Here is a 26,589-nt window from a genome sequence, read left to right on the forward strand (position 1 = left end):
CGCCCCGATGCCCAAGAAGGAATGTCTTTGCGCCCAACAACAGCCAGCAAGAAGAAGAAGAAGAATAAGAAGAAGCATACAGGACATTTCAGTGATAATATATCCCTGAAGCCTGTTACGTCTGATGCTGGAGGGTTTGCTTATTCCCTTTGGCGGTCGGATTGCCCAAGCGTGGGTGCGCATGTGTGCCTCAATTTCGAATAGATGAAAGTAAACTGCCAAAAATAAAGATTGCTTGCTATATGTTCTTCACTTATAGGGAAGTAGTACTGTACATACCTCCTACCGCCTACCCATCATGTATACATTACCCAGCGACTGGCTAAGATTGGCAAGGTTTCTCTATTGAACTTACGTAGGAGATAGATGAAGAGGGAGAGAATCCCGGCGAGACGGGTGTTTGCTTGTTGGGCACATCCAACTGGTGATGATGACATGACATAACCCGATTTTCGTTGTTCACTTCTCTCTTCTCTCCCCCCCTTTTCGCAGGCAACCTTTTTTGTGTTACTTGGGTAAGATTGATGCGGCTCGGAAGAGGCTCTCGTTTCAATGCGGGAGGACCCCACTGCTAAACGAAGCGGCTGAGCTCGAGGTGCCACGATTGCGACGCCTCGTGCGTGTGTTATGGTGTGTCGTCTTCGCATGTACTCGGTCGGTCAACACGGAAGTGACGAGCGAGTGGGAAATGCGAGACCGTTGCACACCCCTTGTCGACCAAGCCAAAAGAGAGAGAAAAAGAAAAGAAGAAGGGCATCGCATATGTAGGACTTTCTGCCTTACTGGCAAGCCCGGGTTGTGTTGTCAAACTTGACACAGGGCCAAGCGCTACCAGCCATGGTAGGACAATCATGTCTAACGTTGTCGTCGGTGTCGTATCATGGATAGCACACACATGGGTAGGGATGGGCAAATAGATGACCTGGAATTGGCCCAAGGGATGTGAGGGCTTGACTTGAGCAACTCACTCCTCTCAATCTCTCTGTGCTGCCTCCTCATTCCTCGCACATGTGTACGAGGAAGAAGTCAGCCCCCCTTCCTACCGCGAGGTTGTCGAGTTTTCTTTACTAGCGATTGGACGCTCTCTCAGATCGACGGACAATCAAAATGGCGCATCCAGAGGGGGCTAATCTAGCGACTGGTGAGATTCCAATCACGGCCACAGCCGCTGATGCGACTCGGTCCTCATCTTTCTGGCTAGTCCCGCCATACCTCGCACAATCGGAGTGGGGGCCGGGTCGGGTTCATGGTCTCCTGGGTGGGCTTTCGATCAAGAGCTCGTTTATCGAGAGTGTTCTTGAACATTGTGTGTTGCTTTTGGGTCGTTCTTCGCTCCCAGTCGGTCGACGGCTGTGTTAGATACTTGGCGCAACCGACACTGCCAGGCCCAATGCAGAAGCCGGGTTGTTCTGCCGCATCGTCGAAATGGCCATCCAATCACATAATTGGCAGACGTTCAAGCAAAAAGCAACCTAGATATGTAGGCCTTACCTTGCCTTGAATTCGGTGTGGGTGACTCTGCTTAGGTTACCAGTGGGAGCTCGAACCTTGACGAGGCACGTCGTTCAGCGATTGGAGCATGGAGGCTGAAGTCGACCCGACCCCCAGTCGGCCCTACAGACCGCACAGTGAGGCGAAGTTTGACCGCCGATCATGTATCTTGGATCAGCCACCCAAGGTGCGATATCAAAACAACTTGTTTCTTGTTGCACTCTCATGACACCAACACCATGGCATCTATTTTGAGAAGTCGTCGAGGTGCTGGTTTTGGCTTGTTCCATAAGTCAGTTATTGGGGGGACAGAGAACCGAGATGTGTGGGATGCCCCTACCACAAGCAGCAATGCCTCCAATCTCTCGCGGACTTGGAAAATCCGGGGGCCACGATGACCAACACGGCGCAATTGGTTGCAGAATGAGCCGCCCTGGTCGCGTTTGCAGAATCGAAACCCCTCCACACACACACACACACACACATACACGCTCACTCACTCACTTACTCACTCACTCTACGTCTCTGCAATTAGTCAACCGCGCAAGTTGGACACGTGCGCGCAATGAGTCCCAAAAGAGCCTGGCACCTTGCAGATGTGCATTAGCTACATGCAGGCAGCACCTACCCACCTAACCCGTGCAGATGTGCGGGCACTGAGATTGTCTCTTGGTATCTCGTTGGGTTGGCAGACGCACGTTGGGAAGAGCGAGACTAGGGAGAGAAAGAGATTCCGAAAAAACAACATACTCCTCACCGGTCCTTCAGCACAAAAGAGGCCAATCGTCCAGAATTGCCATACGTGAGGCACATTGAGCCAATGAGTGGGACAAGTGTGAGTATGGGTGATGCAGGACCCCTGGACCGAGTTCCTTCGTGGGGTCGAAAGTTAATTTGCAGGATATGCGCAGCTCCCGCCGTGAATAAGTGGTCGAGCTGACGTTGGATTGGCTTCGGCTGTGATGCCATCCCCTCCTCGTCAGACGTATCCTCTTCAAGCTGGGGGAGGATGACCCCCTCGTGTGCTCCTCCGCTCAGAAGGAGGACCGATGGTGGTGTAGTAGATATGCTGTGTTGGGAGAAAGGTGTAAACAGGGAAAGTGGTGCGTTTACTGGATTCCTGTTCTCGTCCTCATTGGAAGACGGGTGTGTTAGTGTGTGTGGGCTTCATTGCCAATAGCTGCGTGCAACTACATCCAGCAACGCCCTTTGCTTTCCACTTGTAAGACGGCTCATCCCGTCTAGGAAGCTCGCCGTCACAGTGTCTTAACACTTTAGAGGATGAATGAATGGCAAGGGCCTTGATGGTGTCCAATCTCGTCCTGACCGCGACCGCGACCGCAACGAGGGAACGGGACCGGAGTTGGAGAGGTGCAGATTGCAGACCGGTTTTCCTCTAATCAGATGCGAAGACGAGTCATTTTTGGGGTTGGGCATGCTGGCATGTTGGCGTGTTGCTATGTTGGCAAGGTTGCATGGGTTGCAGGACAAAGTTTATCTGGACAGTCCGGTGCAAATCCCCGACTGTCGGTTGTCCATGGCTGCGCTGCTGCTCTGGCTGCTGCTGGCGACGTCGAGCCGGAGTGGGAGTGACGAGAGAGACACAGCTGGGAGAGATGTGTATCAGTATGCATGTGTGTGGAGCCCCAAGATCCTGCTACTGTCCATCTGTCACTCACTCTATCTGCTAGATTCTGCCCTCTCTTGCTATCTTCTATGTGTGTATCTAGCATGTAGGTGGCTTATCGTCTGGGAGCTGGGTACGCGTCGCTGGGTGTCAACCGAACCAGCGCTATGCGCAATGTAGGTGCAATGCCGCATGTACCTGGATGTGAATGCTCAATGAGGTAGTGCCTGCTGCGGCTCAATGTAATGGACATACTGCTCCAGTTCCTTCCCCGCAAAACCCATGGATATCTGACACACGTCTGTCTGTTTCCTTAGAGATATCACCCCGACTATCGAAATTCATGTTTGCTTGCTGCCTTCTTATTCGATTGTTCCGTTTCATTCATGCTTGTCAGCATCCCATCCGCCTAGCCCTTGCTCTCCCTCAGCATCCGTATCCTTCCCGTCAAGCCGTCCTGCCCCCGCCCGCCCGGACATGCTTTGCCTTGCTTGGTTCTTGGTTTTGATTTTGCATTTGATCCTATTCGGGGCCGGTGGCCTAGGTACGACGTAGACCAATGAGCGATCACCACCACTACTACACTACCACATCTTGCTTAGACATGCATATATGGCCTGTCATGCTTCCACCCCCCCAAAAGCGTACACGGCAGGCATAACCCGTGGACCATCATCATCGGTTGCACAGTTTCAACAACACCTTCCCTATTTGGAGAGCTAGGTACATTCATCTTGTAGCATCTCGCATCTCGCATCTCACCTCACCTCAGTCGCCGTCCACTCCCTACTTCTGGTGTACATCAGTACATTGATTGCGAGGATCGTTCGTTGAGAAGGAATCCCATACATGCACGTTTCCCCCGGACCTCCCGGCTATTGATTCTCTTCACTTCCTGCTGCGGCTGCTGTCGTTACTCGCACTCGCTGCGAAGGCGTCAGCGTGGTAAATGCTAAGAGTGGCAGATACGTACAGGGAAAAGGCCCCGTCCCATTGACATATTGACATGAGGGAGCCGCTCTACATACTCCACAAGCTGGGATCAGCCGCAACATGATACATACATGCACTCACACATAACTTACTCCAAATTGCACACTGGGGGGCCCAAAATACGGCACCTACCTGCCTGCATCTTACCTACTCCTTGGGCTGCATGACAAACAAATCTATCCGAGTTGGCATCAACTGAAGGGGAAAACGTTCGTTGGTTTGGAATAGGCTAGAGTCTATTTCGCCGCATACCCTCGCTCTACTTGGTAGTCGCTGCGCCCACACACTACTGCTATTTTCATTAATGACCGCCCGCGCCGCTGGCCAAGTCTGCAAAATGGATGGCCTGCTCGTATTTACCCATTGCTTGGGTAGTTCTCCGTAGGGCCGGGGCGAAGAGGGGTAGGCGGGAAAGTAGGTGAGATGGTGGTGTTCTTGGGCCAGACAGGGCAGACAGGGCAGACAGGGCAGACAGAAAAGGCGGGCAGGGCAGCGAAGCGCAGCACAACGCAGCGCGACGCAGCGCAAACGCAACAGCGGCAGAGGAGGGCATGTAAGTGCATGCAGGCCGTACTGTCTACTGCTACCGGGAAGGCAGACAGGGCGATGCGATGCAATGCAATATCTATGCCCTCGGGTACATGCTACCTTGGCTGGGTAGACATGAGATCACCGGCAGGTACCAGGTACAAGCCGCCTCGACGTCACTAGAAACGAGCGTCACCTTAGCCTCAGCACGAGTGAGCGGTTCCGGTTCCCACGTTCTGGACCGCGGGCCATCTGCTATCTGCTATTCGCGGGACCTGTATGCGGACCTGCAAGAAGCCACACAGCCGCATCGACACATTTTCCATCGGGCCCAACCTCATGGGCATGGGAGGCACTGCACTACTGCCTGTTTTCTGCCTCCTCGTCGTCCTTGACCTCGCCTTACTTTGTCTTGCTATTCGCTCGCTGTGTCAAGTAACAGGCCAGTTCTGGACTCCCAGCAGACAGCATGATAGATAGATTTGATAGGACTGGCCATGATCTGGCCATGGCATGGCTAATAGGGTAAGGTAGGGCAATATCATCCCATCCTCGCATCCCTGAGCGACCCGGCCTAATAAGCTTTCTGCTGTAATTTGATTTGAGGAATCCATGACCCATGAGGCAGGACAGGGCAGGCAATACCTGTCGTTGAAGGGACCATCATCATCAGCCAGTACCCGGCCTGTAATTACCTTGCCGCCTAGATGACCTGACTTCAATGCTCGCCCACTGCCTGCCACCCTACCTCTCTAGATATTCTGCTCCGATACTTCCTTTCTGGAACGCTGTGTTCCCTCGATTCCAACTTTCACCCTCCCCCCAAACCCCTACCCACTACCTGCACTATGCTGCCACTAAACCGCAACGCAATACACACTAGCTAGACGCTACACTGCCTGTCTGTCACAAGAAACATTGTTTTCCCGTCTCGTCCCTGCTCATTTCACCCTACGGCACCCCTGTCGTTTTCCTGTCGTCGCGACCCCAGGTCTGGCCTTTGAAGTCTCCGGCGGCCGCTTTTCGCTAGCAATTTGGCCAAGTCTTGCAGGTTCCAGCAGGAAAACACAGGGAAACACAGGGAAACACAGCGGCACCCAGCCAGTGACCACGAGCACCCCCCGACTTCTGGGCCAAGCCCACAAAAAGAGGAGCAGGCGGACTGAGGCTCTACGGGTCCCCTCCCCGCCTTATAATTTACGCCAAACTGAAAATCAAAGGCGACAAGTCAGGTCCCCCTCCCCCAAGCCCGTCGACCTCAGTGTGTGCGCGCCAGTGAGTGAGTGAGTGCGTGAGTGAGTGAAGTGATTGAGCGGCAGAGTGTGTGCCTGCAAGTGCTGCGCTCTGGTCACGGGCAGATCGTCCTTTCTTAGCGGCTATTCTGCTGTCCAACTTTAAAGCCCTTACCGCCATCTTTTCCATCCTGGCTCCTGGCATAGAGACGAGGGAAAGGTGGAGGGGATTCTCTGGCTTCCCTTCTCTGCTGTAAATCCCCATTCGCTCCGTGGTAGTCGCTTCTCTCCCTCCTTTACGTCGGCCGCCCATGCTTTGCCTTCCAGACTATTTGTGTCTCTCGATCCTGTCACCTGAAGAGCCGCGCATTCTTGCATGGTGTGGTGTGTATGCGTGTGTGAGCCAACCACACTTAGACCTTTTGCGACCATAACCTTGGCGAACTTACACAAGACAATAATTAAATATATTGTCACAACGGAGGTTTGCGCGCCGCTGCGCATGCCGATCGCGAAACCAACCTGCGCCCTTCCTCCCTGCGGGCGACCAGTTAAGATTAGGGGTTATCTTTGTGCGAGCCTACACCACCGCTCACGTCGGCGCAATTTGCCCACAGCCTCAACCGACCGGCCCCAAGGTCGCAGTGCGCTGGGCTGTTTCGACGGTGCCATCTGGACTGTTATCTTTCGATCCAAAAACAGAGTCGCGCAGGCTTACTAGCAATAGTAGCTATCCGGCCGTCCCATCTAAGCAGCAACATCGCGCCGCGCACGCTGTGGCGCGTATCGAAGCCCACTAATGCGCGAGTAACGGCAAACGATACTCTATATCCTCACCTCCAAGAGCCAGTCGCGAAACTATGACTACTACGTTCGACGGACCTGCTCTCGCCCAAGACAGCGAAATCTACGACCCCGATGAAGAGCTGTTCCGCAACAGCCCGCCGATGACAGCTCTTCGTCCGAAATTCCAGCCCTCGCCTTCTCCTCCGCCTTCAATACCGCTACCTAGAGTCAGTCACCCCTTCAATTCTGGTCGCAAAAAGTCTTCTAATCGTCGGCGAAAGGTACCCCCTAGCCAAGGCGATGCCGTCTTAATACAACACATGGACGGTGGAAAGCGGCCGGATATTGCCTTCGAGGCGGGGAGTCGGCCCCTATTGATAGGCGAGGGCGGAGAAGAGGAGGAAGAGGAGGAAGAGGAAAGCTACAGCTCCAGTTCGGCCACATCCAGCGACATCGACATAGACGACGAACATACACACAGTCCGGCCATGTCCCCCGAATCGCGCCCGGCTATGCCCCCGCCATAGATCTCAAGTCTCTTGCCGCCAGCGCTTTGTCGGCAGTTCACACTGCCCCGGCCCCGGGCGAACCGCGTGATGTTGTTGAGGAGCCGACCGCGATGGAAATGGTCCCCCCAAGAGACTTTCTCGTCACGGAATGGCGAGCGCACCACGAGTCTGCGCCAGCAGCAACAACCGCCCCATCCCTTGCCGCTCCGGAGGGAGACGATATCGCATACGCCCAAGCCTATACTGGCACCTCCGATGTCTCCCTCTCCCTACACACCCCAAACAGCCCAGGATATGTTCTCCCCGCGGCAACCGTCAATAAGTCAAGTGCTACGGCATCCGAGTGACGCGAAGTCTCCGGTCACGCAATTACCTACCCCCAGCATGCATGGTGACCTGCCGCCGATTGGCTCTCCCCAATCCGAGATCAATGGCCACGCTTCATTACCTCCTATTAGATCCCAGCTCGGGGAACAGCTCAGCGATCACCCGAGCATGACGGAAAAAGAACACGCTATGAGACATAACCCTCCTCCCACGCCGTCGTTTCCCAATTCTCCGCCAGCGACATCCCGGATACCCATTGGGAGCAATCCACATGCCTCGCCTCCGGTGTCGCCTAACTATGCCTACAGCCACAGCATGCCCTCGCCGGCGCATTCCCTGCCCATGCTCAGCCCGTATGGTTTTTCGCCGCCTGGCACTGGTAACAGGCTGCGGTCTGGCTCGGAATTCAGTAGCATTAACGGCGACAGGCCGAACATCTCGGATCAGCAGATACCCACGCCCGCAAGCTCCATCACAGACCGGATGAGCATTGACAACATGACGAACCCCCAGACGGGCACCTTTGTCTGCAAATTCGCGGGCTGTAACGCAGCCCCGTTCCAGACCCAGTACTTGCTCAACTCGCACGCCAACGTCCACTCGTCGGCCCGGCCTCATTACTGCGTCGTCAAGGGTTGCCCGCGCAGCGAGGGCGGAAAGGGGTTCAAGCGGAAGAACGAGATGATAAGGCATGGCTTGGTCCATGAATCGCCGGGATATGTGTGTCCGTTCTGCCCGGATCGCGAACACAAATATCCCCGGCCAGACAATCTGCAAAGGTAGGCTTTGATGGCTGGGGGTCGGGAAAGCGTTGTCCAACGATATGCTAACATAGAGTTCTCTTCCAGACATGTACGGGTACATCACGTTGATAAAGACAAAGATGACCCTCTCCTCCGCGACGTTCTGTCGCAAAGACCAGACGGACCAAACCGCGGACGAAGACGGCGCGGCGCACCGTGAGACCATCTGCGTTTATTCTTTCAAAACACATCATTCACCTTCTTTTTCTTTCTCATTTGTTCTACGACGACTGTTACCCCCTCGTCACATCGAAACGTAGATGTATATATTGGCGATGATATCCCCTGGGTGCTGTCGTGGTGGATCGCACGCCCAACCCATTTTTGTGTCACTTTCTTGTCTTTTGCTTCTTCTTCTTCGGCCTTCACTGGCAATTCAAGTTTGCCCCAAGGGCTATTTTCTCAAATTGGTCCAGGACCAATCCGTTCCACCAGCCTACATACACACACATTTTATGGAGTTTTGGGCGCAATATTCAATCAACCATATACCACTTGGCGGGCACGCGCACGCGCACGGGGAAGGGGGCAACCGGAAACCGGAATGGGAAGGGGTTAGGGGGATTGAAGACATTCAGTCTTGAGCTTGGTGTATACTTCATTTCTGTTTGCTCATTTTACTGCTCACGTTGGTTGACTTCAGGCGTGCTGTCTGTCTTGTCTGTCTTGTTCCTGGGGTTCATTCGCTTCTTGTTCTTCTTCCTCTTCTTAATTCTCTTCGTTCGCTTCCTCCCCGCCGCGCCCCCCTCTCCCTTGGGTTTGGGCTACTGTCCCAGCACCCGACCAAACCCCCTTTTTATAGCATGACCGTCCACGACCACGACCACATATTCCCCCAAGAAGAGAAAGAAGGAATAGAGAGAGAGAGTCATCACAATGAGCGCTACTTTACGCAAAACTTCTAACTACATATATATATATACCCCCTTTCACTCTTCCAGACCTACCTCTAGTGTTGGTTTCATTTGCAAATATTCTCTTATTTCGCCCACCTATCAATCTGAAACATTTACATCACTTGCCACTTCGCACCTCTTTTCCAACTATGTAACTGTTCCTCCTATACGTCTATCTGTTCGCATTTTCAGGACCAGCGAGATACTCCCAACCGCTCCGGCTATCTTCCTCTCTTCTCTGAACATAGTGATGCCCCCTCCATTTTGGGGTCTTTACTTCTCCCCTCCTAACCGCTAGCCCCATAGCTTGCTCGGTGGTAATAGGGGGAGTTTTGTTACTAAATTTATTTGATCCGTTCACCCTCGTCATGTATACTATAGCTAGATGAAGATTGGAAAGGAACATGAGACAGGAAACAACAGCCACGGCGAAACCAGATGTGAAGGCCGGATCTGGTCTAGAAATAAGAGCACATCCGGATGTTGAGGGTAGGATGGAAAGAGGGAGACGAGGCTGCTCCGACCCTCGACGAAGTATCAGCAAATATTCATCTCACTACTACCTTAAGCTAGGTGGCCTAGCTAAAATGTGCAATAGAACAATGTGCAATCGAACGATGTTGATAATGCTGCCCTCGGATATTATCTCCATAACTTCTGGTCACACATAAAATCGCCGTAGTCAGAGAGGCCTGAAGCGACTTCTTATCGAAAGTTGCTTCCCGACATTTCAATTTCTGTATACTATCAGTCTACCAAGGCAGCGACTTGTTTCGCTACCTAAATTTGTCACGGACGGACGCCGGGAGGCGACAGATAAAAGTACAACATAAATACAACATAAATACAACGCTAGCCTACACTGAGCAATGCTACATGTGATGCTGAGTAGTAAAAAACAGCCACCATGATGTTTCCCCTGGGGCAGTCCAGTTCCGTTCCGATATTTGCGCCGTCCTTGAAAAACTCCCATGTTGCCCCCTCCTTTTCATGCATTCCCACTCCGAAAAAGGCAAGTTCTTGATCATCGTAAACATCAAATCATGCCGGTGAAAGCTTCAACGACCGACCCTTCCGTCTCTCTCTCTGTGTGCAGTCCCAGAGTGAGTGAGAGTGGAAGTCGTTGAAGTAGGCAAACAAACATAACCGTGAGGACGGTACTACTGCTACTACAATTACCATGTATGAACGCCTAGGGATATGTAGAGCAACACGCGTGAATACTGAGGGGCGAGTCATCAAAATCAGCGTCCTGCATGCACTTGCTGTGCTGGTCAGCCCGTGGTGGTTCTCGTCTCTATCGCCGGCCGTTCGATCGACCCAGCAAGCCGCCGCCACCACCTCCACGGCCGAGGTGATTGTGGTACGAGCCGATACTCTGGAAGCCCTTAGTCAGGTCGAAACCACCCTCTTCTTCCTCCTCGTCCACAGTCGTCGTCTCCTGCGTCGCAGCACGACCAGATGACCGCGTGGGGCTGCCAACAGGAGAACCGCTACCATCGTCTCCTGCTATGGGGGGCGGGCTGCTGCTGCGAGGCAAGTTGAGAGACGGCTTGGACGGGCTGATATCGAATGGCCTTGCCGGTGTGCTGCCGATATCTGCAAACTTCCAGAATGGCGCCGGGGAGCTGGTCGGCATGTGCTGACTCGGCCGCTGAGCCGTACTCGGAGGCGCGATCCGTGGCTGGACTCGATGGGGTACTGGCGTGATGAATGATGGGGTCTCGTCCTGTAAGTAAGAAGACGTCAAGAGGGGAGGAGAGCGTGGCAAGCTATCAGTCGTCGTCGTGGCAAACGAATTTGACTTGTCAAGGGGCTTTCGCGGCCGAGGCAGTGGGCTACCATCTTGAAAACTGGCGGAACCGGGTGGCTGGAAACGTGAACTTCGCTCAGGCGTCATCTGAGATCGGTTGAGAGTCGAGCTAGGCAAGGGTGAGCCTACTGCCGGGGAAGCCTTGCGCTTTCGTGCTGATGCCGGCTCCCGAGCCGACGCCATGTCCTTGGGGCCGTGAGTGATGTAGTTCAACTGGTTAGGCGCGCTGGGCGAGGATGGTGCTGATGATCCTCGGTGTCCACCGCGCCCTACCTTGAACGCCTGCCGCGTCATCTCTTCTCGTTGCTCCGGTACAATTTCCCACTTCATGCCCTTGCCTGGCTCATCAGTACTGCGAGGCGCTTTCAAGAATGCCTTGTTGAGCGACAAGTTATGCCGGATGCTGTTCTGCAAAGAGAGTCAGTGCATCCGATAATCCAAGGGGTGTGGAAGTTCAAGCTTACCTGCCACCCCGCGGCCGGCTGGTTGCGGTAGTAGGCATAATGGTCTGTGATATACCGGTATATATTGTTTAAGTTGAGCTTTTGTTCCTTCTGGCTCACAATCGCTTGGGTGATCATCTGAGCATAGCTGTAGGAGGGCTTGATGTGCTTGTTCTCTTCCAGACTTAGATCAACTTCGCCGGAGTTGAGCAGCATGGTTCCAGAGCTACCGTACGCTGGCGACTTGTGAGCCGAAGCAATTGTACGGCTCTTGGCAGACTGCGGCGTGCCAGGACGCTTATAATCCGGGGGTGCCGGGGCTATCGGCTGTTGGAAAGCTGCGCCTCTGGATGACGGAGGTCGGCCAGCGTTGCTCGAAGACGGGCGATCTCCTGAAGACGACAAAGGCGCCGCAGGCAGTGCATGGCGGGCTTCCAGTGGCGGGCTAGACCTCGAGGTCCTGATGTGCGGCGCGCCAGCATTAATGCGTGCCGTAAACATATCGTGGATCCGCATAGGGCCAGAATTATCAGGCAGCACAAACATCATCTCAATCCCGCCTGCTTCAACAACCTCTCCGCTGGACAGAGGATGTGGTGCATCGTCCTTCTTAAGCGTTGCACCGTTCACTTTCATGGGGTTGCGCCCCTTGCACTCCAGGAACCATTTCTCTTCGTCGACGTCATAGAATATCCTCGCGGTCCTCCGTGAGAAGATCTTGTTGGGGCCGAGGTCAATGTGGACGAAATCCTCGTCTTCGGGATCCTGGGCGAGAGCGCTGCCGTCCTCAGCCGTCTCCGAGAAGCGACCAATATTGACATTGAGTTGGCGTACGTAGTAAGTCCAGTCGCGCGCAGCTATCTTCGCATACGCTTCTATATCCCCTTGGGACGTGTGGTTAGCATTGGCGTGTTCTTTGGCAGCCTTCGTAGGAATGCTGGCCAGGTGTTCGGTCACTTGGGTGATCAAGATATCCAAGGCCGCGCTGGGTTCGGCATCGGGGTCATTGGAGGGATCGATGGTGAGGGTGGAGTCCTCTTCGTCAACGGGATCAGAGGGTGGTGGAGGAGGAGGAGGATCGGGGTCCGCCTGGGGGCGCATCATTCATTAGCAACTTGGGTCTCGTCGGGGATGGCAATTGCACACGTACCCTTCTCCTGCGCTTGGAAGGCCTTGAGGGGGACGACATCTCGGCGTGGGCTAGACTGGGGCTGGCGTCGCGGACTCGGCGAGCCCTTTGCGATGATCGTGTAGGAGGCATGTCAGTAGGCGGTCGTGGAAAGACCCATTACCGAGGTAACGATCCGATGAGTCCGGTGGCCGCGACGGCGATTAGAAATGTTGGCGACGATGATGTAAGAGAAATGCGCGTGGCTGGCACGGTTGCGACCTGGCAGGGCAAGGGCGACGTTGGAAGGTTATATATGCCCCGCGGGAAACCGGGATGTCGGCAAACTACAGACAGAGCAGCCTAGGGGTTGGTTGGTAGTTAGAATAATGCGATGTCTTGTTTGAAATTGGCAGTTGGCGGTGGAAGGGAGCGACAGTGGTGGAAGGCAGGCGCGCGAGGCAAGACGAGGCGGGGTGAATAGAGTGAGTGAGAGAGGCGCAAATGGATTGCTGTGACTGCTTATTACCTGCCTGTGATTCAAGGTCCGTGGACAGGGACGGACACCAGCAGTGGAAGTAAACAAATCTCCTGGCTGGACCGCGCAGTTTGCGACCAAGTTATCCTGAATGGAGGGATGGAGCTCTTGTCCAAAAAACCAAAGGCCAGCGACGTCCAAGTAAACAGTTTTGTTCCGTACGGCCAGACTGAGCAGGCCGGGATGCTCTTATTGGATCAATGCGAAGGCGTGCGCATTTATTGACTGACGATGGGCAATTGGGGCGATTTGGTTAAAAATGCTGATCAATCGCGCTCGCAAAAAAGCGAACCCCTGCTCGCGCGCGTCACAGAGAGCAAGTGCGCAGAAGGACAGGCAGAACACGCTTTATGCCGTTAAAGTGCCTGGGGGGTCGAGGGGGCCGAGGGGGTCGAGGTACGGAGGGAGACTTGCGCGCTGGGTGTTGGTCTGGTGGAGGATGCAAGTACAAGTACGTCGAGGCGAGGCCAAGCACAAAAAACGAAGATGGAGGAAAACAGACTAACTTATGTAGAGTGGGCACAGGGTATCTGCTAAGGTTTCACTGGCTGGTCCCCTTCTTCTTTTTGTGCGTCATCACAACTCTGCATGTCAATATTTTCGTGACCATCGTCTTCTGGACAAGCAATGCATCCACTCTTCATTCTTCAACCTGCTCAATGGATGCCGCCGCTTGCTTTCACTCATCCGTTGGGATCAAAAGGTTGACGAGCGCATGTTGGATGTGCAAGCTTTGAAGGTCCGCACTACCAAAACGTTTATGTTCAAAGTCTACTCGCGCATCCCCTCGTGAAATGTGGGCGCAGCTGTCGAACCTGTACACGCAACTTTCTCCTTTGCCCTCTCTACAGCCTCAAGCGCACGCACATTGGCGTCCGCAAAAACCTCGTCCACGACCGAAACCAGACTATCGACCATCAAACTGATGGTCGACGGCGTCGAGGTATATGCCGGCATGAGCATGACGTGGTCGCCCCTTTTCTCCCCCGCGCAGCCCTGTCCGTGGTAGATGGCCATATTGTAAGGGGCAGCCAGCGCCGCTGCGTGGACCTGCTGCGCAATTTGCAGCCTGGGATCGAAAGGCTCCCGGCTGGCCTTGTCCCTCACGAACTCAATGCCCCAGAACAGCCCGCGGCCGCGGATGTCACCCACATGGGCGTGACTGCTAAGTTTTTCCCGGAGAAGCTTCTCTAGATACTTCCCCTGCCTCTGGACATTAGCAAGTAGCCCTTCGCGCTGAATGATCTGCTGGACCTTCAGGGCTGTCGCGCACCCGAGCGGGTGGTCTTGATAGGTGTGGCCATGCGTGAAAGGCACGTTCTTGGAATCCATCAGATCGGACACCTTATCGCCGGCAAGGATGGCTGAAACGGGTTGGTAACCTCCTGCCAGGCCCTTACCTACTGCCTGGATGTCGGGGACAATCCCTTCTTGCTCCCAGGCGTGTAGGGTTCCTGTCCGGCCCATCCCAGACATGACTTCGTCTAGGATCAGCAGCGCGCCGTACTTATCGCACACTGCTTTCATGGCCTTGAAGTAGCCTGGCACGGCGGGCATACAGCCAGCCGCCGCACCGACAACGGACTCGGCAACGAATGCCGTAACGGTTTCGGGCCCAAGGGCACAGAAAGCTGCCTCCAGCTCCGATGCTTTTCGTGAAACAAACTCGTCGCCCCCTTCGTCTTGGAGACGCTGGCGGTACTCGTTGCACGGGGGTATACGGTGCACGCCAGGCAGTAGCAGAGGTTCAAAGGGGGCACGTCGTGTCAAGTGTCCCCCTAGCGCTAGCGATCCGAGAGTAATGCCGTGATAAGATACTTCACGTGAGATGTAATTGACGCGCTGCGGCTCCCTTTCCATACGAAGTATTCGTGGGCGAGTTTCATGGCACCCTCCATCGCTTCTGAGCCTAGTAGCAGGATAGCATGTCAGCGGATGGTTAAACCCAGACGAGAAGGTCCACTAACCCGAATTGGTCACCCAGGCCTTTCGAAAGTGCCCTTGTGAAGTCGCCCTGAACCATTCGGCAAGTTCCCGCCTGCTATTATTGTCGAAGAATCCGTGTGCCGCATATGACAGCTGGCCGGCTTGCGTGGCCATGGCGGCGATGACCTCTTGGTTGCCATGTCCAAGGCAGGTTACAGCCGCGCCGCAACATGCGTCCAAGATCTGCCGGCCATCTGACAAGAGGATGTAGTCTCCTTGACCCCCGACTGCGATGGGTCGACCCTCCCCGCCGTCAGAGGCAGGCTTGCTTGATGACTCATGAGAAGATGCCACCTCAATGGCCACCACCAAGGGTTCGATACCGTCTGTGTTTTCGTCCGGGGCCGCTTTTGGCTGGTAGCCAGGAGTAACTGCTGAGCCCTTCGGACTGTTCAAGAGCGTCTGGATCTGCGTAGTGCTCGACATGGTACGGGGTTGTGTAGAGAGGCCAGGGAAATCGTCTGGTTGGTTTGGGCCACGAGTACTTCTATATAAGGGCCGAACTAGAGGACATGTCTTTCCGAACCAAACGTTGGGGTTCTTCTGTGAGAACAGGCGGACACACGCCTGTGGTATAGAGCGTGGCACGTTACTAGTCACCCCCATCAGGAGCGATGGGGGTTGCGGGATGGGCAAGCCTAACACTGTAGGCCGGCGGCCAGTCACGACAACTTACCAAGCTGCTAGACAGGAAAGCGAAACGGCGGGGCAATAAGCATATCCGCTTCATGCAACTTGACGACTAGCCTCTCGGCTCAATGGTATGGCATGTGGGAGAGCTTAGTGCAAGCCGGCTAGGGGGGGGGAGCGGCTAATGCTCGTTCGTGGACATAAAGGTTGCGCTGCACTGGTGCGTGTGCGCTGCATGCAGCAGAACGGTACCCCTCGTCTTACGCCTGACGCTTCATGGACAAGCGCGCTCCTGGTCTGTGCGAATATCGGTGACGAGAGAAGTTGATCAGTCAACTGTCCATCGTATGATAAGCCCTCTCTCACACAGTATAGCGTAGTAATATGCCGCGTGAATCAAAAAGGCGGAGGAGATGGAGAGGTAGAGAGGGCGGAGAGTGTCTGTGTGTGATGAAGCATGCAAGATATGGAATGTACCCGCGAGTACTGCGGAATCTGCAGCGAAGGCACTGCTGTTGGGTTACGGTCCGCGGAAACACTGCCGACAGGGCTCGGATTGACAAAAGGGAAGCTCGCCATGCGTGACGGATTAGTTGCAGCGCGCATACGGCCGGCGGCCTCAGGATATGCATGTATAGTAGTAGATTAGGGCACACGTCCATCAGCCACCTCCAAACCACCACTCCTGCCGCCACATTAGACGCATCAGCATTCGCACAGTTCGAACAGGGGAATCAGTAGCGCGGTCGGGAAAGATGCACTAGGGTCTTGGACGACAGCCGGCCGTCCCCAGGATGTGAGTCGTCCCGATGGGTTGCAGGTCGAGGCACGCGCGGGTTACCAAATTGTCGGGTTTGGTTTGGAATTTGGAACTCGGTGAGGCTGCATACGTACTACTCGCTGTGTAGCGAAGCAAGGGCGGCAGGGGGGAGCAAGGGATGATGACATGTATATCTGTCTTGTTGCGGGGGGTCAGGAATGTCTAGTAGTCTACGAGCAAGAATGTAAGGATGCCAACTACAGAGACAGATAGGTATCTTCTTGTACCGGGCCGAGGACACCGCTTCGTTGCTGACGCTGACCTCACTTTGAAGGGTGCATTTGCATTACGCCATGCCATGACTGTCGCCAAATGAAATTCATCCCGAAACCGACTGATTTTCCCGATCGAATGAGGGGCCGAGCCTGGGCGGACCGACCCTCCATCCAGTCAGGGTCACATCATCTCGGCCGACCCCAATGTTGTGTTGTGCCTTGCACAGTGCTATCTTCTGTAACGATCCCTCGAACGGAATATGGATCTATGGAAAACGTCGGTTAAAGACTGTCTAGCTTCTTCAATACGACTCTCTCGGGGTGCTGACGCATGTGAGCACGATACATAGAGGCTTCCATGATTCGGCCATGATTCCTTCTCTCTCCATCCCCGAGTGGCCGCGTCGGGGCACCACCAGGCCGCCCGTTTAGAGAGGCCATCTTTGTTGCCCATCCGAAAGCTCTCGGGCCTCGGGCACACGCACTAGAAACTCTTCTTGGCGGTAGTGCTCGGCGCGGGCACCTCTCTGTGCCACCATCCGTATCTTGACTCCAGCTTGGGCAAACAATGCCCATATCTCCAGGAAATACAGACGATGCTGCGGCTCAAGCAGGTCTAGAATCCGGAAGTAGTTGGTCGCGCGCTCGCCCTCCTGCGTTACCTCCTTGCTGCTGCTGTCGCCACTAACACCACTACCATTGGACATCTCACCTTCGTTGCCAAAGCTTTCTTCAACATCGTGCTCTGGCAGCGGATATAGCGGTAAGTCGCATAGCCATTTACCCCAACGTTTGAAATCAATACCATGGTGCAGGCATGCTGAGTGGCACCTAGGGTAGCCGAACACATTGTATCCTATCTTCGATACGTCGATATATATAGTTTCCAGGCGCGGTGTAAGCGTCAATAGCCTCACCACCTGCAGAGGCCCATGAGTAACAAGTTTCATCATCGACAGCAGCGTGTGTCGTATATTCCCGAGTGTTACTGCAGTTGCAGCGCCCGGACGGGACTCGGGAGGTATAGGCAGCGCCAAGTAACCATGATCCAGGCAGATGATGTCGTTCTCTGCCATCACAATTTGCCAATCGAGGGTATATCGACGACTCCATCCAGATAGCTTCAAGAGTGGAACCCTTCGCTTCTCCTTGCCCAGGCCATGGCGATCCAGGGTTTGTTTGGCTTGCTTGTTACTGCCTTTGCTGACCAGCAGCAGGGAATAGAGCCTCTTCCGAAGGGTGTGACCTGCAGTCACGAATTCTAGTCGAGTCTCGGACACAAGCGTCTCTAGGTGACAGTTCAACGAACTTTGCGCGCAGAACTGCCGTGGTGTTTCCGCCGTTATGGCGCAGAAAGGCTCGTAGGCACTGCGTGTTGCCGCATCCCATATCAGATCTTGCAACTCCTGGGGCAGCTTCTGGAACAGGTAAAATGTGCGCGGTCCTTCTAGCATCGTGGTAGCATCCATCGTAGAAACATTGTCAGTTATGGCGGGATCGTTGGCGAGCATTTGAAATGTGTTTGCCATGGCAAAGCAATATATCCTACGCCATCGTTTAACTAATATAAAAGAAAATCCTCAATTGCTTAACTTATCGGAGAAACCCATGTCAGGCTTACAGTTATTATTCAAAAGTGAGGGTTTGTGCATTAGAAAGCTTACTATAACTCCGATTATGCCCATCCGTTCCATTGCTATACGAGTACCACGTATATATCAAAAGAAGTTGAGGGTGCTGTCACCACTATGTCACCGAGGTCAAAAGCACATTGTTATAAGTAATATGGCATTACCATCATAAAGCTGCGTTAAGTCGTGAGAACAATTCAGATATAGAGTTGCAGGTTCGCCGGGGGGCCCCAGAACCTAGCATACAAGAAACACGGCAGCCATTCGCTTTCTTCTCATCAAGGCAGCCTCTACCCACTGCCCAGCCTTCCGCCGCCCTAGTAACCCATTGGAAGACGACTTTGTTGCCGGCGTCCCGCTTCCATCCTTGGCCAGGCTTACGGTATCCCACTTGATGGCTCCTCGGGGACCGGCCGGGGCGGCATCTTGGCCATGATGCCAAGAGCGCCGAGAGCCGCCGCGAGATCGGGCAAGTCGTCGGCGCTGGCAGCGACGTGGGCCCAGCACACCTTGCCACCCCCTTCCTCGGCGTCGGCGGCGTCCTGGACGGCGGCAACGGCGAACGCGCCGGCCGTCTGCCAGCGGGTGCCGCCTCTCGCAGGCGCGGTTCCAGATGTTCTCCGTCTTGCCGAGTTGGAGGGTCTGGTAGAGGACGCGCGGGTTCAGGACGTGCCAGGTCGTCGACACCCCCAGCCCCCACTGCGAGTACAGCTCGCGCTCGTGGTCGATGACCACCTCGACGTCCCAGTTGCCGCCGACCTGGATCACCCACCGCTCCGTCGCCTCGGGGCTCGAGTGCGATACGGCGATGAAGTGCACGTCCTTGTGTTGCGAGGACAGGTGGGTCAGGGTCTTGAAGACTTTCTCGGCGACTGGAGCAGGTGCGATGCATGTGTTAGTAGACAGGGTGTTGGCATGAGCAACTAGGAGTTGGAAAGGGGGGTGCTTATGTAAGTGCAATTAACTCAGGGGCGACAGCTCGAGGGTGTAGGCAAAGGAATGCGGTGAGCACGTGAGTAAGCATTGCAGACGCATTGAGCTATGAATAGAAGGCAGAAAACACGTGCAGACACAGCGAGGTTGACGGAGAGGAGCCTTACAAGGGCAGCCACAATGCCGCAAGAAGACGATGACGGTGGGCTTGTCTTGGGGCAGCTTGAGGTTGGGATGAACGGGCGCCTTGTCTCCTGGTTTGGGGGCGTGGCAGTTTCTTTCGCAGGCGGTGCCTTGAAGGATTCCCACTCTTGGGCCAAAGCTGCCTTGTAGTCCGCCTGAGACATGATGCCGACGGGTGGATGAAGCGAGCGACGAGGGGGCTGTTGTTGTTGTTGTTGATGTCAATGTCAATGTCAATGTCGATGTCGATGTCGATGTTGATGGTCGGTGGTGGATCTTGATCTTGCCGGGATGGTGCGTTGTGGTTCAGAGGCTCAGAGAAGCTTTAATAAGGCGGGCTTCAAACTGCGGGCAGGCCCGGCTTCTGCATCAGAAATCCCACCATGTAAAATACCCAACAAACAGTGCCTACTTCCAAGCCGCCGGGTTTTCGAGAATCCTAGGTAATCCATGTATATAGCCTCAGACAATCCATCGTCGTCTCCGTCTTCGTCTTCATCATCGAGAAATTGCTCAGCTGACCTTATGTGCGCCAACCACAGTTTTGCTGGTGACCCCGCGCCATGCATGAAATAATCACCCTGCAGCTGGGGCAGCAGAGCAATTATCTGGCTACCCATTTCTGGAATACCCAAGTATGTTGGACCATCCACTGTCTCTTGTTGTGCCGTTTCTGACCGTTGTAGGAATCCTATTTCACGTTCGGTGAAGGTGCTGACGAGTCGCCCGTCAACCATGACGTCCATTTCAGACCCGGCCTCGGTGCAGACGGCACAGAGACCTTCATGCCCCGGACCGTGATATACGATCTAAAGGGCGGCTTCGGCTCCATGAGGAAGATCAATGCGCTCTACGAGGACCAGGAGGCCGAAACCCCCGCGGCACTGTGGTACGTCAGCTCGTGTCGTCGAACTATTCGTCGGATTTCTGACACTTGTTCCCCATTCCCGCAGGAACGGAAAGACAGTCGTTCAGAAACAACAGCCCATCGACGTGAGCGAGTACCAGGCGAGCCTGGACACGGGCGCGGCCACGCCCGAGCTCACGACGCAGAGCGTGCGGTACTGGTCCGACTTCAGCCGCGTCTACTACCACCCGCGCTCCATCGTGCAGCTGAACGAGTACGAGCTGGGCTCGACGCTGATGCCCTTCGAGAAGTGGGGCATGGGCGAGGAGCTCTTCGCGTCGCTCGACAAGGACCACGACCTCCTGGACCGCGACCTGCGTCCCTTCGTCGAGGAGGCCGACCAGATGCAGGGGGTGCAGATCATGGCCGGCATCGACGACGCCTGGGGCGGTTTTGCCGCCAAGTACGTCGAGCGCATGCGCGACGAGTACGGAAAGACCCCGATCTGGCTCTGGGGTCTACAAGAGCCCAACACTGGTATCCCTAGGGTAATTCACTCGCATACTCATCTTCCCCACCATCCCCTTTTCTTCATCACACCAGCGATTATGGTAGCATGATACTAACATGTAAATCTGCACAGGAGAAACGCTTGCTGCGCCTCACTAACAAGGCCAGGTCATTTGCCGCACTCTCTTCCCAGGTCTCGCTCCTGATCCCACTTTCCATCCCGTCCCGGTCCCTGGCTTCAAGCGTAGTCCTAGACAAGGCGTCGGCCTGGAATGTGACGGCCCTGTTCAATGCGGCCATGGAGAGTACCTCGCTCTACACCCGGCTGAAGCCCGGTTCCGATCAGGCCAACTCGGCCACGATGAGCGGCGTGACCGACATGCTCAACGTCTTCGGCAGGCAGACCATCGCGAACCTGCAGATGAGCCCCATGGAACCACCGCCAGCGACGCCGGCGGCAGAGGGCAACGGCATGCAGATCCTTTCGGGCCGTGGGGAGCTGATATCGAGCCTGAATGAGATGAGCTACGAGGACCAGTCGGATTCTGGTAGGGGTGTAGGACAGGACCATGTAGAGCCGCTCGATGTGGACCTCTCTTCACTTGACGAGAATCTTGGATTTGGTGCTTCGAGAGGTGGCCGGACAAAGGCACACCTCTTCTCTCAGCTCGAGACGGCGCGAGGAGACGACGCTATCAAGGCCGCAAGTCGCGAAGAGGACTATGACAAGAACCAAGAGCAACATGGCAGTCGTGCCCAAAGACGCCAAAAGTCCCATCGGTGAGTTCCCCGCTCCGGCATAGCAGCCACCAACCAACCGATCCCCTTCGACCCTGTTTCCCTTCTTCCATCCGCCAAAGCCATGAAGATTCTGTAATTAATGCTGACTAAACTCGTTTCGTAGATACCAATCGGACCTCTCTTATCCCATGTTGGACAGCTACCCCCGCATCTTCCGGGGCAAAGACGGCGCGCAGCGACGGGACCCCCTGTCCATGCGGACCGTCCTGTCGACGGACTCGTCGGTCATGACCCGGCTGCGAGGGCTGCGCACGACCGTCGTCCGCTCCATCGGGCTCGAGGACCGGGAAGACATTGGCAACGAGCTCGCTGAGGTCGCGGAAGCCTACAAAGAGGGATGGTCCAGTGGTAGTGACGACGACGATGACGATGCCTGAGAGAGAGAATCACTAAAAGGGGTGAAATTGGTTACTTGAGAAAAATAAAAGATTATGACCAGTAGTGTTGTATATGCAAATTCTATCTTTCTATCTGTGGAGGCTGACTACTGCTAGTGAGCTGGTTATCTTCATCTGATCCAGGCGAGTTGCCGATGGGAAACGAAGGAAACAAACGTCGAACGGGAAGCAACCTCTAAAATCACCATCCAGCGAATTCATATCATGGATGAACGGCCGAAGAGAAGAACTCCGGTCAAAATTATATCTTTACGCCTCAGTAGCTCTCAGTCGATATTGGTTAAGTGTTGTTCGTAATAAGAAAGACTGTATTACCCTCCCTTAATTACCATGAGTTATACCTCGAGTTTCCCCAGCTTCCATGTATACACAATTTCACATACAGGCCCAAAGCACTAGTTACCAGGAATCCGAGATTGACTTCCGTCCATGCTGCCTTACCGTCTACCCTTACTCACATTTTCCAAAGCCGGGAGGCGATGACCGTAATACTTACCCCCTTGTAGAGATATGCATATTTTCACGTCACATATGTTTCTCTATTGTAGTCACCGTTCGTCTATGAGAGAGCAAGAGAGGGTGTGCATATTCTTTTGGGCTATGTACTATTGGAAGTCGCATTGAGCTCAGCGTCGATCCGTCCCTGTCACCGCTGAGGTTGCCGTCAGATGCAAGATATTTTACCATCCATGCATATGCGTAGGTCCATCTAGACAGCTCGACATCGAACCAAAAGAGAAGAACAACACAGCACTGCATAGATCCATCTGTGCGTTTCTGGTCGGTATGACTCCTTAAATTGAGACATTGAATATCCACCTATCTTCCTACGTAAGTAATGAATGCCAAGGTAGGTGAGTATATTCACCACAGCCTCTCCACTACGATTTGTGATCTCCAAGCGAGACAATATCAACAATGTTCCATCTTAATGAGCTGCCCCCCTATTCCCGCCTGCAAGGCAAGAAAAGCCCATGAATGCTTGCCTTGCCCCCACGTCAACATACGCACACATATGTACAATCAAGATCATCAGTAGACGGCAATCCACCAGAAAGCCACCAGCCATGACACGATACTTAGCCGTCCAACATACGCATATAGTATCATATTCCCGAATGTGTATGAGTCGTCCTTGTCACGCTTAGAATATTCTCTAACCGACGACTCATTTCCCCTCTCCATCTTACGATACTATGATGGTATTCCCCTCTGTCCCCCCTTTGGTATGTCGTATACTCCTTACTCGAATAGCCGCCTCGGTAGAGCGAGATGTTCGCGATTGTCGCCTCATTCGCCTGCGGAAGTGTTCATCGCCGAGTAAGCATGCAAGCGAGCCAGCAAACCGGCAAGATCACCTTGTTCCGATATTAAGCTACCTCTTCATTCCCTTCTTCTTCATTATCATCATCGTCGTCATCGTTGTTCTCGAATCTTCCCCTTTCTGTACAGGGGCGGCCCTCTGCCAAGTCAGGTACACGGAATAACAATACCTAAGGGAAAGTTATGACTCGCTTTGTTTGCAAATATATATAGAAATGTGAATAGTATCAGGCCCTGCCGTCCGATGAAGAAAGGGAGATGCCGTGCAGGTTTACTACCCGGAAACCGGCAGACTTCCCTACCGTTCCTTGGTTCCACGGGCATTCCATTTCATCGCAAGGGATTCAAGCCCTATTCACCGACTTGCAGAGCAGAAGCCCAAGCACGAAATAATACCTACAAACATGCATTATCGAGACCGAGCTGCTTCGACTATGCTGCACGCATACGTAGCTACCAATATTCTGGGTTCCTCAACTGACGTCTCCTTTCTTTGCCAGCTTTCTCTCCGGAACAATGATCACATCCACAGCCTACTACGGCGATGAAGTCCCTGGCTAAAGTCTAGCGACGGTCACGATAGACTGAGACTATACAGGGACCACCCCAGGACCTATGTCCAACAGAAAAGAGGCCGCCATACAGATAGAGTTTAGTTGCATTCAGTAGAAAATCGTACCATGATCCCTTCATCCATCCATCCGGTTTTCTTCCCAAGATAAGCCAATAACCGAACGTATTCGTAACAGGACAAGCATGATGACTCCCTCCCCATTCGGGACACAGTAAACGAGTAAGGGGCAAGAGGAATGAAATCCAACCCCCGGTATCCTATCATACATGAACTGTGCGTATGGCCCAGCAGCAACAACCAATAGCATAGCACATCATAACATGGGTGGGAGGGGGTATGCGATTCGAGAGACCTAAAGACGATATTTCATAATTCACAATACACATCAACGAGTCATATCGTCGTCCCAACCATCCCAATGGTGACTCGAAAACCAACTACAAATCTTTTTCTTTTCCATCCTTATCATTGTTATTCCCGAACGATGACCACCGCAAAAGTTTAAGGAAGAGAGGCCCAAGGAATATGTTCCGCGTATACCACTGTTGACGTAAGTATCTACTACTATTGCTGTACGGAGCTATGCCATATGCAAGGCTCGATTATCGTGCCCCCATCACATCGAAGGAGAGGATATTACATCAGAAGGCAACTTGATAATACGTAATTTTACGCCACTGCCATCATTACCTTAGGTACCCATCGAGACCAAAGTGGCTGACCGATCTCGTCCATGGAACGGGACACCTAGTCAGCTGTGCGTGACGTCTCGTGTAAATAGAGAAGAGAGGCCGCTGCCGCCGTTGTCCGGCACCTAACATCCAAAGAGGCTGCCATGATTCGGCATTGCAATGCTGCTAGCATGATGTCGTAAATAGCACCCATACTAAGGGTCCTTTCTCTCTCGTACCAAGGGCAAATCGTGCTGAACCCTAGCCTACTGGCTTCGGTACCAAGTTCGGCTTTCTTGAGGTTTGGGTACGTTATGTAACAGCCGGACTATACGCCGGAGCCTGGACGAACATCTCAGGCCCAGAATACACGGTGGTATGACTATACAAGGCTAGTCAGAACAGTAAGGCCCCCTTACTAGCTACCACGATGACTTTACCTTATGCGGCAGCAGCAAGGTAACTAAAAAGAGGAAGGGGGATAACCCTGGAGCTACTTGGCATTCGCCAGTGATCGACCTATGAGCATGGAATAACCCGCCCTGCCAGCCAGCAAAGATCAGAGAAAGAAGGGGAATAAATGTCCTAACCTAGTCCCTAGCTGTTTCAGAAAGTCGATCCGCTGAGAACGGTGGGATGATGGACACCCGGCATGTCTTCCGTAGCCCTCCGGCAGTGGCATGTACACTGCAACAGCTGGGTAAGTCCCAGTCCGTTGGTGATGAAATCCACCAAGGGTCAGGTCTAGACGGCTTGACGGGCCTCGTCCAAGAGGAGCTCGCCACATTTTTACCTTGGGTTGAAGCCAGGCGGTGGGCTGGTGGGGAGGCGAGGCGAAAGGCGAAAGCAACCAGATGACGGCGACTATGAGTTAGGGCTTCTCATCTGGCTGCTTGCTGCTTGCTTCTTGCCCCAACTTGCCAACATACGATGCCACGACGTCACCAAAAAGAGAAGTGGCGAGAGGAGTTATCTGACATCGAGCATGGCCCGGATGAGAGATGACGCAAACGGGCAAAAGAAAAGGATACGAACTCAACCCGGACTGAACAGCTCGTGTCTGGTAGACTAGGGGGTGAGGGGGGCCTCGGATCTGGGCTTGGTAGAGAAAAGCAACGACAATACGTATGTACCGAATGACTTTTACATCGTCACGGTGATCCCATGGGATGCCACCCCCCACGTCTTCTAGAAACAGCATCCTGGGAAGAAGGAGAGAGAAGACAGATACTGCGTACCATGGGTCGTCAAGCAACAAAGTGCGTGTTGGACAACGTGGGCGGCAATTCAAGACACTGCTAGCCATTGTTTCGAGAAGAGCCCACCAGGTGATACCCTCAGTCAACGAGGTGCCGCCCCTCTGTACCAACCACCCGCGCTCGAGGGTTGTCCTCGCTTCTCCCCGGGCCTGGGCTCACGATGCTGATCCCTGGCTGATGCGTGGCTATGAGGAACGAAAGACAAAAAGACCCCATTCGTATAGGCAATGTGGATGTGCGTAGTGGGAACTAGATCGAAAGATGAAACGCAGGACTCGCGGTTTTGCCCAAGCCCAAAAAAAGCCTTAAAGATGGATAATGATGCCAACGGACAAGATGAAACACGTAGATCACAAGGGACCCTACCTGCCAGGGCGCCAACAACGTCAGTCAGCAACGGCGGCAATGGACATGACGAGATAGGTAGAGATAGGCAGGGAAGGAAGAGACGAATATTATCCGTCGGCCGAACTGCATCTGAAAATGAAGGGGGGTTGAAGGAGCGAGCTCGGCGAAGCAGACGAGCAGATATGCAGAAGCTGCAGTTATCCCCATGGAAGGGGGTGGTGATATACATGGACCAATTTGGCTCTTCTCCGGTGGTGTGCCATGCCATGTGATAAGATTTGCCTTGGGCTAACCAACAAAGTGTCGTGGTTTCGCTACGGGACGAAGAAACATGGCGGCTTGCCAGACGAATCCGGCTCATGGGTG

The 26,589-nt window shown here is 53.9% G+C and overlaps 6 protein-coding genes across 6 annotated transcripts; 2 read left to right on the top strand and 4 right to left on the bottom strand.

Moving 5' to 3' along the window:
* Positions 1-6,731: 6,731 nt before the first annotated feature.
* PG998_005925 (C2H2 type zinc finger domain-containing protein) lies at positions 6,732-8,276 on the top strand (the record flags this gene model as incomplete). The annotated part of the gene is made up of 3 exons (XM_066872743.1): positions 6,732-7,137; positions 7,185-7,488; positions 7,550-8,276. 3 exons carry the CDS (start codon positions 6,732-6,734, stop codon positions 8,274-8,276), a joined length of 1,437 nt encoding a protein of 478 aa, XP_066732840.1.
* Positions 8,277-10,489: 2,213 nt separating this feature from the next.
* Positions 10,490-12,709, bottom strand: PG998_005926 (uncharacterized protein; the record flags this gene model as incomplete). Its single annotated transcript, XM_066872744.1, has 3 exons — positions 10,490-11,413; positions 11,470-12,537; positions 12,599-12,709. 3 exons carry the CDS (start codon positions 12,707-12,709, stop codon positions 10,490-10,492), a joined length of 2,103 nt encoding a protein of 700 aa, XP_066732841.1.
* Positions 12,710-13,865: 1,156 nt separating this feature from the next.
* On the bottom strand, positions 13,866-15,506 carry PG998_005927 (aminotransferase; the record flags this gene model as incomplete). The annotated part of the gene is made up of 2 exons (XM_066872745.1): positions 13,866-15,003; positions 15,115-15,506. 2 exons carry the CDS (start codon positions 15,504-15,506, stop codon positions 13,866-13,868), a joined length of 1,530 nt encoding a protein of 509 aa, XP_066732842.1.
* A 1,667-nt stretch (positions 15,507-17,173) lies between these two features.
* PG998_005928 (uncharacterized protein) lies at positions 17,174-18,214 on the bottom strand (the record flags this gene model as incomplete). Its single annotated transcript, XM_066872746.1, has 1 exon — positions 17,174-18,214. The coding sequence occupies one exon, from the start codon at positions 18,212-18,214 to the stop codon at positions 17,174-17,176; it is 1,041 nt and encodes a 346-aa protein (XP_066732843.1).
* Positions 18,215-18,753: 539 nt separating this feature from the next.
* On the bottom strand, positions 18,754-19,656 carry PG998_005929 (uncharacterized protein; the record flags this gene model as incomplete). Its single annotated transcript, XM_066872747.1, has 4 exons — positions 18,754-18,918; positions 18,941-19,248; positions 19,342-19,354; positions 19,477-19,656. The coding sequence occupies 4 exons, from the start codon at positions 19,654-19,656 to the stop codon at positions 18,754-18,756; spliced, it is 666 nt and encodes a 221-aa protein (XP_066732844.1).
* A 399-nt stretch (positions 19,657-20,055) lies between these two features.
* Positions 20,056-22,027, top strand: PG998_005930 (uncharacterized protein; the record flags this gene model as incomplete). The annotated part of the gene is made up of 5 exons (XM_066872748.1): positions 20,056-20,127; positions 20,179-20,381; positions 20,446-20,887; positions 20,983-21,629; positions 21,754-22,027. The coding sequence occupies 5 exons, from the start codon at positions 20,056-20,058 to the stop codon at positions 22,025-22,027; spliced, it is 1,638 nt and encodes a 545-aa protein (XP_066732845.1).
* Positions 22,028-26,589: the final 4,562 nt, after the last annotated feature.

The sequence above is a fragment of the Apiospora kogelbergensis genome, assembly GCF_038363985.1.
Source record: "Apiospora kogelbergensis strain CBS 113332 chromosome Unknown utg000003l_segment0_segment0, whole genome shotgun sequence".
Lineage (NCBI taxonomy): Eukaryota > Fungi > Ascomycota > Sordariomycetes > Amphisphaeriales > Apiosporaceae > Apiospora > Apiospora kogelbergensis.